Raw genomic sequence first — 15,000 nt, forward strand, 5'->3', positions numbered from 1 at the left:
CTGGGGTGGTAGCACGATGAGGAAGGACCTGAGGTGCTACCTGTGTGGCATGGGACAGATCAGGCTCTTCTTGGGTCTCAATCTCCCCGTCTGTTCAAAGCGAGGGTCTCTAGGGTCTTCCCAGCCCTGCAGTTTGCAGGTTCAGGGTGCAACCTGGGTTTTGGTGCGGGGAGTATGGGATTAGGCTGGGCATCGCTGCCCCCAGGTGGACATGCGTGGTACTGCAGCAACCACTGGCTCCCTCACCTGCCAGACGACGGGAGCACAGCTCGCTGTCCTGGGTGGGTGTTTCCTGTGAAATGCCACCCCCGTGTGCTGCCCAATCCCTAAGACGTCACCATCATTAACACAGCATGCTCCGTTAAAGCACTGTCGTTCGGTACACCTTCCCCAAGGGAAGAACACCAGAAACCCTGACATCGGAGCTCAGAGGGTCTTAGAACAAAGGGATAGAGGATGCGGGGAAGGACTAAAATTCAAGCTCTCCAGCCCCGCCTTCCAGCTGTCCCCATTCTGGATGTGGGCCTCAATCCCTCCGGATATGAGAAACACCATCCTATGTGAGAGCTGTGAGAGACAGCTGTCCCATGCCAGGAACCTCCACCACACCCACAGGTCTCAGCTGGGAGGGGGCCCTCAGCCTCGGCCTGCACGGGATCCATTCCGCAGCAGAGGCGTCAGGCTGCGGAATGGAAAGGCCCGAGTGACTCAGGCCCCAGGGGTGGGAAAGTATATAGTTCCTTGATCCCTCCCCCAGGACCCATCCTCTGGGACCCCACTGCAAAACACTGAAACCCGCAGTGAGCCCCCAGAGCTCCTGTGAACCCCCAACACTTCCATCTGGTTCTAAGGAGAAGCAGTGCCAGCCCCTCCCCGTCACCCCCGCTGGCCCCTTAGTGGCTCTCACCCAAGAAACAGCTGCCACCTGAGAGTTCTGTCCCAGCCGCTAGAAACCATTGGGGCCCAGTCAGCGGCACCTGCCCTGTTTCTCAGGCTCTCACCACCCTCGCGCTCGCAACCTTGGCACTGCTTCTCCTAAGGACCCCCCACCCCCACCCCCAGCAGCTCAGCCTCTGCCAAGTCACCTTTGATTACTTTTCCAGGACATTCTGGCTCTGAGTGTCTGGGAGACTGTGCAGCCCAGGCCCTGGGAGGCCCCCATTCCAAGGGATGAGAATGGGGAGCCCAGCCGTCTCACACCCTCAAATCCTCTAGTTCATTGAGGACGTGGAATCTGCCGAGAAGTGAAAAGTAATCCTTTCTCATCTGCACCCCACTGAGTCCCAGGCCTTGACCCAGAACCCTCCGCTGCCGGGCCCAGCAGGGGGCTCCAGGGGTGCTGAGCGGGGTCTCACCTCTGCGGCAGGGCACATGGTCCCTGCCAATGCGAGATGAGGAAGGGATGGATGGACGGACGGACGGACGGACGGACAGGTGGATGGTTTCTGGGTCCACCGTAGGTCAGCACCTTGTAGACTAAGCAAACAAAAGAGTCAAGTCTTTAAACAAGTTAATCCAGGACATCCACCCAACGGGGCTCCCCACAGCCCCCCGCCCCCCCACCCATGGCGGCCTCTCTCGCTTTGGTGATCTACCACGGCCAGCGAATCAGGTCAGCCACCCACTCGTCGGCACCGTAACTTAGGCAGCTTGGACCACTGGAGTCATGGCATCCCCAGACCAGGCGCCCTGCATCAGGGCCAGGTCAGCAGGGACTGGCGCCAACCACTGCCACTGCCCACCTGCTCTCAGTGAGAACACAGGTTTCTCCCTGGCTATCCCAAGGCGCAGCTCGAAGCACCTCCAATGCCCAGAGGTGGTTCCGGTGAGCCACAAAACATCCCTCAAAGCCTCACTCCGGTACTTAGTCGCACATAACCTGGGATAAGGAGGGGGTATGGCCAGGGCTGGCTGACCCATCCACACTGCGGCCGCAGAGCTGGGGCCACAACACCCTTAGGCCCCAAGAAAATCTTATGGGTTCTTATGAAATCATCAGGAAAAGAATGAATACAATCAGGTCTTCTATTATATTATATCAGCTTGGATTACATTAGCCTCTATACCTATGCAGTCAGAAAACGTGCTTTATAAATATTTTTCATGGAGGAAGGGGCCCAGGAAGGGCAAAGGGCCCAGTGGAGCCCAGACTCAGGCCTTCTCGTCAGAACCAGACAACAGCAGGAACGGCAGCCAACACTCACGTAGAGTTTGCCGCATGCCAGGCACTCCCCTCCTTTTATCGATGAGAGCCCAGAGAGGTTGGGTCACTAACACAAGGTCACACAGCCAGAACAGACAGGCTTTCCTCTCCCAACAGTTGGCAAAGCACGCAACCTCCCATCTTCAGCATGTGAGGCAGATTAAGGAGACCCAGGTTTTCTCCAAGGGCCACTGCTGCTACTGCCTTTACTGCCTCATGCCAAAGCCCACCCGTGAAGCCCTCAAAACAAGAAGCACCCCTAGAGCTGGTGCTGTCTATGCCTTCAGAGCTGCCAGCAGCTTCCCTCTCTCCCCAAACAGGGTCAGTTTCTCTGGGAACATTCCCCAAAAGAAAAAAAAATCAACGACTCTTTGTCTGGTACCTCCCTCCTCGTGCGCCTGGGCGTTTGCGGCTGTTTCTACGTCCGGGCACGTGTTTGAACGTGGGGCACGTGGCTCTGCACGCATCTGGGGGTGTGAGCGCTCCCTATGTACGACCCCGGTGTGTGCACGTCTGCGAGGACGGTGGGGCAGGTGTGCGTGCGTGTCTGTCTGTCTGTCTGCCTGTCCCTGGGTGTTTGTGAAACTATGGGCACACACACGTGACTGAGATGACAAGAGATTGCTGTGTCTCCGAGCGGAAAGCAGCAAAGTCCCACACGTGGAAGACCGGTTCATTTCCCCAGGTTGCTCAAGAGAAACTGAGGCCCGGGGGCACCTGGGTGGCTCAGTTGGTTAAGCGTCTGCCTTTGGCTCAGGTTATGACCCCAGGGTCCTGGGTTGGGGCCCCGCGTCGGGCTCCCTGTTCAGGGGGGAGCCTGCTTCTCTCACTCTCTCTGCCGCTCCCCCTGCTTGAGTGCACGCTCTCTCTCTCTCACAAATAAGTTAGTTTTAAAGAGAGAGCGAGAGAGAGAAACTGAGGCCCAAAGATCCTGCCCAAGATCTAGGTCCCTAAGTGAGCCAGAAACCAGGAGCCTTCTCTCCAGCTGCCCGAGCCCTTTCACCCCCAAATCTGCCACAAGGCTCAGTCCCCATCTCTGTGTCTGACATCCGTCTGCAGGCCAGGCGGACCCTTTCCAGAGCCTGCCCACCATGTGCTCTGGGTCTGAGATGGGCCGGCAGGAGCCACAGAGCCCCCGCTGTCGGGACCGGCCTCCCGAATGCCACAGAAAGCTCCTCACCGTCTGAGATACCAACAGCCCAGGCCTGGGGCCTGAGATCATCACAGCAGATCAGACCCCGTTAACCAGACCCTTACACTCCGTCTTCATGTCTCTTTTTATTAAAATGGTTTTGATTTTTATATTACCAAAGTAAAGCATGCTTGGTTTTGTTTTGTTTTTTTAAAGAATCCGAGCTGTGCAAGGTACCTAGGTTAGAGTCCTCCCCTACCCCTGGACACCCACCGCTAACAGCAGAGCGTAGTTTTCTGAATTGCTTTATTGGAAAATAATTCCTAAGGTGAGCTGCGGGCTCCGTTCACAAAACAACTTCCAAGGAGCATCGGTGAATAGAAAGCAAAGGGAGGGGAGACTCTAACAGGGCTGACTCTGGGGAGGAATTTGGCCAACTGGGCGCCTTTCAGGGGCTGCCTGGACCTTAGACTCCATCCAGGGCAGGAAGGCAGGCGACACCCCAGGACCGGATACTATTAGTCGAATGAGGGAGAAAAAAGAGAGGAAGAGAGAGAAGGAAACAGCATCTCACGACAGGATAAACCCCAGCCCGGTGTCCGAAGTCCTTACTTCAGCCCTCGGCTCTGGGGCTGCCCCGCGGTGCGACCCTGGGCAGTGCTGACCCTCTGAGTCTCTGCTTCCTCCTCTCTTGAGCGGACAAAAAAACGTGACTTTCGTGTTGCTGGGACAATTGAGTGACTTCAAGGAGTACCAAGCCCAATGCCTAATAGATGGTAACTACAGAGAATGAGTTAGGGAGAGAGGATGAGTACAGGCTCCAGGCAGAGAGATGGTGGGGGGGTCCCCCAAACCTGAAAGCCTCAGAATTTGCGGTCTCAGGAGACTGGAGAATCCACACCACTGAGCCAACCCCAGCTCCTGCCCAAATTAAACAGTAACCACCCAAGGTCAGGGAAAGGGCCTTGTCCGAACAGGTTGCTTTCCAAGGGGCAGCTCAACCTTGAGCAGGTGCGCCCACCCCCATCCCCGCCTATAAGTGTGTGCCAACCCGTCTCAACAGCCACTCGCTCCTCAGCCAGTCCCGCTAGCAGCATGCTGGGTGTCACTGTCCTCGCCGCACTCCTGGCCTATGGTAAGCTCTGGGTTGGGGACTGGCTGCAGCCTGCGGTCTCCCAGGGACAAGGAGGGGAGCAGGGGGCCTAGGAAAGGAGTTCTGGGGTGACCAGACAAGCATGTCAGATAAGACACTTGCTTGCTGGGCAATTCTGCTTCCATATCTGTAGAACAGGGCTGAGGATGTGGCCTGGGGACACTGTAACCGGCCAGCCTCGGTCCCCAGCGGCAGGGACCGTAACAGCTCGGCTTTCCTGGTGTCAGCATCTCTGCCCCGGGGACTGATGCTTGTGCTCATGCATTTTGGGGGCCTTCCCCCAGATAGGAATCGGGGTACTTGGCTTGACCATCACTTACTCTCAGCGGGCCCTCGACTAGCCCCGTGACCTCTCTAAACCCCACTGGCTCTTAGGACAAATGAGAGCACTTGACAAAGAGTCCTTCCGGCCAACAACAACAATCATGAATAATAATAGCAGCACCTGTTTGTTCCATGGTTACTATGTGCCAGGCACAGTGTTAAGCCCTTTACATGCTGGAGCTGATATGATCCTCAAGAGGCAGGGCCTATCAATATCTCCACTTCACAGATAGGCGGGAAGCTCGGGGAGGCTCGGTATCTTGCCTAAGATCACGTGACTGGTTAGTGGTAGAGCCGGGTCTGTCTTCATGCAGAGCACTTGTTCTTGACCGCTGCACACAGTGGCACAGCTAGGACAGGCTGGACCCCAGGATTCAGTGCTCTCACATCCCCATTACGCTGAGGTCTAAAAAGGGACCACCAAAGGGTGAAGGACGCAGCCAGACCTGTGGGCACACACCCACCCCGGCTTTTGTACTTCCTTCGATGTGTTAAACGCGAGACTCTTCTTATGCATCGTCTAGTTTGAGTCCTCAAGATAAACTCACCAGGTTGACGCCATTCTTCCCATTTCACAGAAAGGGAAGCTGAGGCCCAGAGAGCTAGACAGGTTCCCCAAAGCCATGCAGTAAAGCCTGAACCTGTGTCCGCCCCACCCCCGAAGTCTGTGCTCTTTCCACCTGTCCCTTCCCTGCTGGGGATGCCGGGGGGGCCCCTCTCACCTGTGCACTTCCTCTCCTGGGTCCCCCAGCCTCCAGCTGCGGGGCCCCCACCTTCCAGCCCAACCTATCGGCCCGAGTGGTGGGAGGAGACAATGCCAGGCCCCACAGCTGGCCCTGGCAGGTAAGCACACCGCTGCAGCGGGGGGAGGCTGGCTGGAGAGGGTGGCGGGGTGTGGTCCCGGGGCTGATGCGTGGCTCTCCCGCACCTTGCTCCAGATCTCTCTCCAATACCTCAAGAACGGCGAGTGGAGACATACCTGCGGCGGCACCTTGATTGCCAACAACTACGTGCTCACCGCTGCCCACTGCATCAGGTGAACGGGGCTGGTGCCCTGGGGCCCCACTGTTGCCCTGGGGTGGGGCAGCTCTAGAAGCTGCTTTGACTGAGCATCGACTACACTCCAGACCCTGGGCTAAATAAGCTACTCACGTCCAGTAACTTAGTTCATTCAACACGTATTTATCGCGCACCCCCAGTGTGCCAGGGAACACGGCAGTGAGGACCAAGGCTGTGCTCTCAGGGAGCTCACATTCCTGCAAAAGAGCAACAGGCCATTGAAGAAGTAAATATATAACATATCAAGTGGCAGGGAAGAAAAACAAGGCGGGATAAAAAGCCTAAGGGGTCCTATTTTAAATGAGGTGCCCAGAGGAAAATGTCTCTGAAAAGGGGGTATTTGAGCAAAGCCCTGAGGAAAGTAAGGGACGGGTGTCCCCGGCAGAGGGAACAGCCAGTGCAAAGACCAAGAGGAGGGAACCCACTCGGTAGGTTGGAGAAGTAACAAGGAAGTGCGGGTGGCAGGAGGGAGTGTGTGAGGGGAACCGGAGGTGGGTGACAGAGATCATATGGGCAAGAAGTAATGGCGGCTTGGACCAGCTCACCTCGCAGCTGCCTTGGGAAGGGACCCCAACACTGTCTCCAGCGTACGCATGAGGGAAATGAGGCCCCAGACCACCCACCTAGGAATCGAGATCGACTTGACTCCAAGAGCAGGGTCTTTACCCTGAGCCCTGGAAAGGCTTAGAGCAGAGAGACGCTCCCTTCCCCCCCACCCTCTACAAATGATTCCCACGGTGGCCACAGGGCTGGGTCACCAAAGCCCTGAGTTCCCTCCCTCCCCCACCGGCTGGCGAGGGCAGGAAGCCACGCTGACCCAGCCCCCTGCCTCTGCTCAGCAACACCCTGACCTACCGCGTGGCCCTGGGGAAGAACAACCTGGTGGTGGAGGATGAGGAAGGCTCCGTGTTTGCGAATGTGGAATCCATCGTCGTCCACGAGAAGTGGAACTCCTTCCTGGTGCGGTGAGTGCCGACCGTGCCCCTGCCCCTGGGGGAAGCGCACAGGAAGGAGGGGTCCCTGACATGGAGCTGCCGAGCCTGCCCCCAACCTGGGCCTGGACCCCATCCCCACCCTGAACAGCCAGCAGATGACCCCTTTATGCAAAATGGGAAAAGGCCAAGTAGACAGACTCCTTTTCCATTTCCATCATTGGCCAACGGCTCCCAGAAGGGACACAGGGAATAAAACCCTGAAGCCCCCACGGTGTCTGGCCTGAAGTCTCTGAGCCGGGACTCACCTTTATGGAGTGCCTACTGTATACCCACAGGGCAATAAGCACTTCATATGCCGTGACTTATTTAATCCTCACGACACCCCTAGACAAGGACCTAAGACCCAGAGAGGCCAAGTAAGATACATTCCCCAGGCCACACAGCCCGGTGCGTGGCAGAACGGGAAATCAAACTGGTCTGTCTAGGGTCACCAGCTTTCATTCTGTTTACATGAAAATATTAAAAATTGCATCTGCCAGGGCCCCTCTTTAATCATTTCCAATTGGCTTTAGTTTCTGGTTGATATCTAGCCTTCAGTGTCTCGGAAAGCCCCAACCTCCCCGCTGTAAGGCCTCATAGGACCCGAAGGCACAGGAGGCAGAGGGGAGGGCCACGGCATTAGAAGGCCTAGGGTGACCAGGAGTCCTCCGTGCATATCCTAGACCGGAGGACTCCTGGTCACCCTAGGCTTGACTCCCAGCTGACAGTCCGGGCGGCTTAGCATTGGCTTGTGCAGCCTAGACCTTCCGACACACTCACCACCTCCACTTGGGCTTCCAGCAACGACATTGCTCTCATCAAGCTGGCGGAGCCCGTGCAGCTGAGCGACACCATCCAGGTGGCCTGCCTGCCAGAGGCGGGCTCCTTGCTGCCTCAAGACTACCCCTGCTACGTCACTGGCTGGGGCCGCCTCTGGAGTGAGTACAGTCCCTCCTCCCTCCCCGGCATATCATGAGCGCCTTCCTGGAGGAAGCGGCTCCCGCAATAAGCACGCCACCCACATTCGCCCACCACTTTTCCTGTCTAAACAACTTCTCACCATTTTTAACTTTGTAATAATAACAGCTAATATTTATTAAGCATGCAGCGCGGGAAAGATGCCCTGACAAGCACACAGAAGGACTGTTGTGAGGATAAACGCATTAGAACTGGTCAGGTGCTTAGAATAGTGCTTGACGTGTACTTAGTGCCATCTAAGAGACTACAAAATAACCTAAATGAGCCACTGCGGGTAGGGGAGTAGAGCTTATGGTAAACCGTATGTCTAAGTTAAAAGGTTGCATGCAAGTAAGTGGAAGTATAGGAGACTTCGATGAAAATGCGGGTCAATACTTGGAAAATGTTGGAATGGGAAGGACCTACCGATGTGACGTGAAGGCAGAGACCTGGAAGGAAATGACGGACGAGAGAAACCGCAGAATCAAAATTAAAGATACTCCTCGAGGGCTTTCTACACATCGGTTCTGCCTCCGGTGGGCTCCCCCGTCCCACCCTAAGAGGGGTCCTGACCCACACTTTAGGACCATAGGCGCAGAGTCATGCCTCTCAACTAGGGGCCCACATGTGGGTCCCACACAGCCTAGCCAGAGCTCACCGGGTCCTGCCCCAGCCCTGGGAAGCCCTCTGTTTCCTGAAGGCTTGGCCCTGCCTGGCTGACCCGGGAACCCCTGTCTGTGCTCTCCCCCAGCCAACGGCCCCATTGCCGACGAGCTGCAGCAGGGCCTGCAGCCCGTGGTAGATCACGCCACGTGCACCCAGAGGGACTGGTGGGGCAGCATGGTGAAGGACACGATGGTGTGTGCCGGGGGCGACGGCGTCATCTCGGCTTGCAACGTGAGTGTCTGGGCCCTGCGTCTGTCCCTTCCTCCTCCAGGGGGCCCGAGCCGAAGGGGGCAGCGAGGAGGGCACAGGAGGGTGGGAGTGGGTGACCCACACGAGCGAGCCGTTCCCCTGCTTGGGCCCAGGAGGCTTAGGGGCAACTTGTCACCCCCCACGCCTCAGCACTGTGGCAAGGGCAGAAGTACCCAAGGAGCACGAGTATGGGAGCTGGAGTCCCAGCCCCACCACGCCCGGCCGCGCCATCTTGCACAGGCCGCTGACCCTCTCTGCACCTCGACTTTCCCATCTATAAAACAGACGCGCAGCGAGCACAGGGCTGGTGTGGGGACCGAGTCTGACAAGCCAAGCTCCTTCGCGCCATCAGCTCCATCCACCCAGGGAGGCCCAGGACTTAGGGAGTCTGACACAGAAACATCGAGAACCATCAGAACCGTCAGAAACAGTCCTTTTTCCAAACACAGCCCCTTGGCCCACTCCCACCTTCCTCATCTCTCAGGTCTCTAACACCTCTCTGGGCTCCCGGCAGCCTGACCTCTCCGGGCAGAGCCTCAGACACGGTGACCTGAACAGCTAGGGAAACTGAGGCCCAGACAGGGCTATCGTTGTCCCAAGATCCCACAGCAACCGAAGAGCTAGTCGGGCACTCCCAAACCACATCTCCTCTGCCCCCCCTCCACCATGGAAAGGCGGAGGCCAAACAGGGGGCGCCAGCCCGTTTCCCCCACCGTGACCCGCCCGCCCCTGCCTCCCGAGCCTGCAGGGAGGCCCCGCGGCTAATGACCACCCGGTCCGGCACAGGGGGACTCGGGCGGCCCGCTGAACTGCCAGGCTGAGAACGGTGTCTGGGAGGTGCGGGGCATCGTCAGCTTCGGCTCCGGCCTGGGCTGCAACACGCTCAAGAAGCCCACGGTCTTCACCCGCGTGTCCGCCTACATCGACTGGATTAACGAGGTGGGCGCCCGTCCCCAGGCCCTTCTTCCGGCCCCCGCCCCGCCCCACCGGCCCGCGCATGCGCTTGCGCAGACATGCGCCCCTCCCGGAAGCACCCGCTGCTGAGCTGGGGGTGGTGAGGGGCACCGACACGGATGTCCTACGTTCATCCGCTGGCCTAGGAGCTCCTTACGGCTCCATCCCAGACACCACACCCGTGGCCCCAGGGGTAACGTGGCCCCCGTGAGAGCAGGGCCCAGCAGGGGAGAGGGGGTCAGCATGGACAGTGGGGGGAACGGAGGTCACCCTGGGCTCCGGGCCTTCGTGCTTGGGGGCAGGGTGTGTTCTGAGCCCCGTTTGCCCAGTGGTCTGAAGTGTCGAGGAGGCTCAGACCCGTTGGGCAGAGGTGAGACATGGCTGCCTGCCGTGACCCCTGTTCCTATAATCCGGGGTGGTGCTCTCTCCGGAAGGGGACACACACACACACACCCCTCCACCAAGTCCTCACTCTGTTCTCTTCTCTTCCAGAAAATGCAGCAGTGATTCATCCTTGGGAGCCTGCAACCCCAATAAACCTCCTTCCCCACTCAAGCTGCCTGCATTCTTATTGTGTGCCTCCCCTGGGGGGTCCCGGGCTCTGTAGGGGCTGCCCCTTGCCACACCAGGGATGCAAAGAGAGCCGCCCTCTGCCAGCCTGGTGAGACTGTGGGGGAAGCCGGTGGAGTGCTACGGGAAGGGGAATTTCAGAAAGCCCCATGGTGGCCTGAGAGGCTAGGAGTTAGGACACACGGGCCGCTTACGCCCCAGCATCTCACAGGCTGTGACCCACAGTCTCCTGATCAGATCACCACCTTCCTGATCCTTCCTCCACAGAGGAGTCTGGTGGGGCCTCAGGCCGCCCCCATCCACTGCAGGTGGGGGATGGGGTTTCCCCAAGAGCAGCTCCCCAGCCTGGAAATGCTGGCCATGGGAGGGTGCCCGTTACACTGGGTCCGGGAGAAAGAGGCTCCCCAGTAGGCCCCTACTGGAGCAGCAGACCCCGTAGCCGCTGTTAGCCTGGGCTCTCTCAGCCAGGAAGTGTTTCATGAGCCCTGTCCTTATGCCAGCCCTGTGCAGGGCACTGTGAGGTAGATGAGGCCCCAGAGCCTCCCTCAGGGGGCATAGGTTTGAGGAAAAGAGTGATTTCTACCCGTAATCCCAGCAGGTCAGAGCTAGAAAACTTGCACTGTACCAGAAGGGTGGGTGGGGAAACTGAGGCCCAGAGAGAAGACAGAGCTGAGCCAGCTCAGGATGACCAGTGATGCAGGAGCCACAGAGGCTTAGGGAAGGAAGGGAGCCCTCCTGAGGCCAACAAGAGGGCAAGCGGGGCCAAAAAAGAGGGTGATCCAGTGTCCAAGTGGGGCCCCAGACCCTTGACCATGGTGTTCCCGAGAATGCACTCATCTATGGAGGGAGTGCTCCCACCCGAGGTCTGGACCCCTGCTGGGAGAGTCCCCAGCTACAGCAGCCTCTGGTTGGCCTTGAGCCGTCCGCTTTCCCCCCATCAGAGTTTGGCTCCTGGAGATGGGGACCAGACACACCTCCCATACCTTACTAGGCCAGGGCGATTCTCAGGAAAGATTTTAGTTACTCAACAAGCAAAGAGGCCCTCAAGCAGCCTGGCATCTGCTCAGTCCTGGGAATCCAGGGATGGTTCAGACAAGATCTCTGTTCGGCAAGAGATGAACCAACAGATTCCTGAATTCCCTGGTGTGAGTATGGAGGTTGGAGAGTACAGACCAGGAACATAGAAGGGGAACACTGCAGTCAGTGTCGATTGGCAGGAAAAGTCTAGGATGGCTTCCTGGAGGTGGTGATGCCCAAGCTGAGTCTTAAAATGTGAATAGAAGGTACCCAAGTATAGAAGATGCTGCTGGTGGCTTGACCCAAACTTCATTTCCAGCTGCCTCCTTTTGTGCCTGTCTCCATGTCTATTAGAGTTTACAAACACTAAATACTTGCTGCCCTCAGGTCCCTTGCAGCTAATTTTATCAATAAAATGAAAGCTAATACATATTGAGCACTTACAATGTGCCAGGCCCTATTCTACAGGTTTTTGCATGCATTCCCTCCCTGAATCTCCAAAACGACCCTATGAGGTTTTTCACCAATGAGAAAATTGAGGCTAGAGAGGGCTGGTGACTTCCCAAGGTGATTTAACTAGGAGGTGATGGGGTTCGGATCCAGGCATTGGTAATCTGGCTCCAGAACCGATGCTCTTGACCACCACAACTCTACTGCCCTGCAAGAATATGGATATGGATGTGATGCATGGAGCTGAAGCAGCCGTCTTGTAGCCAGGAGAACTGCAGCCATGAGTTCCACCATCACCAAGTTGCAGATCCAATGCCAGCAACCAGGCTCTGAATGTCTTATTATGTGAAAAGAAAATAATAAACCTGCACTGGTTTTAACCACCATAATGAGGTTGTCAGTTACCTGCAGTTCGGCACACCCCTCTCTGGTACCTGGGGGGAATAACCTAAGGGATGGCTTTCCCGACTGAGAGAAGGGCGTGAACAGAGTCACGGCAGCTACTTGGAAGACATCTCCAAGCAACGGGTGCTGCTAGAGCATAAAGTGCGGGGCAGGGAAAGAGGGACCAGCAATTCCGGTACTGGGTAGTTTTCCAGGATGCAGGGACTTTCAGAGCTAAGACTGGGACAGTCCCAGGCAAACTGGGATGATTGGCCACCCAGGCAGGGAACGGCAAGAGATGTGTCTGAAAAGTGAGCAAAAGTCTTTCAAGGACAGCCTTGCGCTGTGGCAGAGGACTGTTGGGACTTTATTCTGAGGGTGGTAGAGAGCCAGAGAAAGGTTGTGGATAGAAAAGGACCCCTGGGTTCAGATATGTACCCCCAAAGCATGCATCTGACAGCTGTATGCAGGGTGACTTGGAGCAGGCAAGAGTGGAGGCACGGAGGCCAGCCAGGAGGCTACTGCAATGAACCGGGACAAAATCAGCATGGCCCGACCTAGGCAATGACAGAGAGAGGTGTTTAGTAGCTCAGTAATAATTCAGTGCTGACATAAGAGGCATCTGAGTTGTGTCGCTGAGCTGCCCCCTCCTGTCTAAAATCCATATAAACTTTCATGAATGTGTTTGAATTATCCAGATTGCTTTTTATTAGCTAATAAAGGATAAAACATAAGCCACGGCTCTGTTCGTCCAACGAGATTGTATAATTCTCAGACTTGGGGACAAGAGCCACTGCCGTGTGCATGTCTATCTGTGGCAAACAGAGTAACAGCCCTCCTAAGACGTCCACGTCCTCATGTACGGGACCTGCTAATGTGTTACCTCCTGCTGCAAAAGGGATTTGGCAGACGTGATTGCTCTGTGGCCTCGGGATGGGGAGAGTATCCTCCATTACCCAGTCCTGTGTTACAGGCGGTTTGGAGGCGGAGGGGGGATAGGGGTGGGGGCAGGGGGTCAGAGTCAGATGGCAATTTTAAGATGTTCCGCTGCTGGCTTTACAGAGGGAGGAAGGGGTCACAAGCCAAGGAGGGCAGGCGACCTCTAGAGGCTGGAAAAGATTGGGAAAAGGGTTCTCCCCGAGAGCCTCCAGGGCTACAAGATAATTATTCTATGGGTTTTAGGCCAGTAAACGATTTGCGATTTGCGATCATTTGTTAAGGCAGCAGTAGGAGATAACTACCCCGTCCCTCCTCCCTCCCGGCAGAATCTGGAGTGAGCCTTGGGAGTGCAAGGAGAGGCAAGGGAGGGGTCATGAGGGACTCCCTTGGGTGACAGCAAGGATCTGGGGACTTTGTCAAGAGGCCACAAACCAATGGCTGGAAGTGAGGGAAAGTGGGCGCTGAGGCGCTGACCCGCCCATTCACCTTCCACCTCAGCAGCGGAACCCCCGGCCCCGAGGGCCCAGAGCCCCACAGGCCCAGGACCACTGAGTGCTCTTGGGAGTATAACACAGTCGCTGGGTATTGAGCCTCGATCTGTGCGCCAAGTGCCACCCAAGGGCTTCAGGTGCACATTCCCTTAATAATCATGACAACTCTGATTATTCTCCCCCTCGACAGATGGGGAAATTGAGGCTCAGAGAGGTTTTAAAACTCTCCCAAGGTCACACAGCAAGTAGCGGGTGCCACGACCTAAGCCCAGCCTGGGTGGCTAACAACTATGTTATTCTGCCATTAGTCCCCAGACTTTAAGGACCGTGCCCCCCGCCCCCCACCCCGGCACAGTGCAGCCCCCTAGTGGCCCTGCCGGGGACAGGTGCAGCGTGGGTGTGCTGACAAGCCTCAAGGAAGCTGGCAGAGTCCTGATAGAAAATTGAGAGGAGAATTATTTGTTTTTTTTTCTAAGATTTTATTTATTCTTATTTGAGAGAGAGAGCGCATGTGCCCACGTCCACAAGCAGGGCAGAGGTAGAGGGAGACGCAGACTCCCCACCAAGCAGGGAGCCCTGTTCTGGGCTCAATACCAGGACCCCAAGATCAGGACCTGAGCCAAAGGCAGACACTGACGGAGCCCCCCAGGCATCCCCTCGAGAGGGGAATTATTGCTGGTGTGAATAACAGCCCTGTGTGACAACCAACCACAGGCCCTCCGTGGCATCCGATGACATGCATTTCTTTTTCACATGTCTGAGGTCAGCTGGGAGTCTGATAGGTGGCCCTGAGGACTTTGGCTGGAATCACTCCGAGTCAGGGCTCTGTGGCCGCTGAGCAGGTCTGGTTGGGGCAGCTCGGCTCCACGTCTCTCTCCCCGTCCTCCCGGAAGGACACGGCAGAGTGACAAGACCAAAGGCATGAGTACAGGGAAGGCTTAAGAATCGGGCGCAGAGAGGCAATCCAGCCCATCCACATTATCTCTGGCACAAATTAAGAGCACAAACTGTGACAGGGCAGAAGGAAGGGCGCTCACTGGGCCAGAGCTCTGAACTGTACCACTGACAAGGAGGGGCAGTGGCTGAGTCACTTAATTGCCCAGAGCCTCAGTTTCCCTATCTGTAAAATGGGCCTCTGCCCTCCATCCCCATAAAAAGCCAATTAAATAACAGAGGCTTGTGGGGTGCCTGGGTGGCTCAGTGGTTTAAGCCGCTGCCTTCGGCTCAGGTCATGATCTCAGGGTCCTGGGATCGAGTCCCGCATCGGGCTCTCTGCTCAGCAGGGAGCCTGCTTCCCTATCTCTCTCTCTCTCTCTGGCTGCCTCTCCGACTACTTGTGATTTCTCTCTGTCAAATTAATAAATAAAAGCTTTAAAAAAATAAAATAAAAAAAATAACAGAGGCTTGTGATAAGCGTCATTAGTACTACCAACCGCACACCTGGGCCCTGTGAGCAGCTCTTCTCTCTTGCTTTCAAT

General features: G+C 56.5%; 1 protein-coding gene across 1 annotated transcript; it reads left to right on the forward strand.

Annotated features, from left to right (window-relative positions):
- The first annotated feature begins 4,370 nt into the window (after positions 1–4,370).
- Positions 4,371–10,226, forward strand: LOC131809426 (chymotrypsin-C). Its single transcript, XM_059136492.1, has 8 exons — positions 4,371–4,470; positions 5,564–5,655; positions 5,751–5,848; positions 6,711–6,836; positions 7,647–7,783; positions 8,554–8,699; positions 9,504–9,656; positions 10,164–10,226. Exons 1-8 carry the CDS (start codon positions 4,431–4,433, stop codon positions 10,176–10,178), a joined length of 807 nt encoding a protein of 268 aa, XP_058992475.1. The 5' UTR covers positions 4,371–4,430; the 3' UTR covers positions 10,179–10,226.
- Positions 10,227–15,000: the final 4,774 nt, after the last annotated feature.

The sequence above is a fragment of the Mustela lutreola genome, chromosome 10 (assembly GCF_030435805.1).
Source record: "Mustela lutreola isolate mMusLut2 chromosome 10, mMusLut2.pri, whole genome shotgun sequence".
Classification (NCBI taxonomy): Eukaryota; Metazoa; Chordata; class Mammalia; order Carnivora; family Mustelidae; genus Mustela; species Mustela lutreola.

Excerpts from the sequence above, each read along its gene's own strand:
- LOC131809426 (XM_059136492.1), top strand. The coding sequence starts at position 4,431 with ATGCTGGGTGTCACTGTCCTCGCCGCACTCCTGGCCTATG. Across the intron at positions 5,849-6,710 it reads ACCGCTGCCCACTGCATCAG|CAACACCCTGACCTACCGCG; the intron begins GTGAACGGGGCT and ends GCCTCTGCTCAG. Across the intron at positions 6,837-7,646 it reads TGGAACTCCTTCCTGGTGCG|CAACGACATTGCTCTCATCA; the intron begins GTGAGTGCCGAC and ends TTGGGCTTCCAG.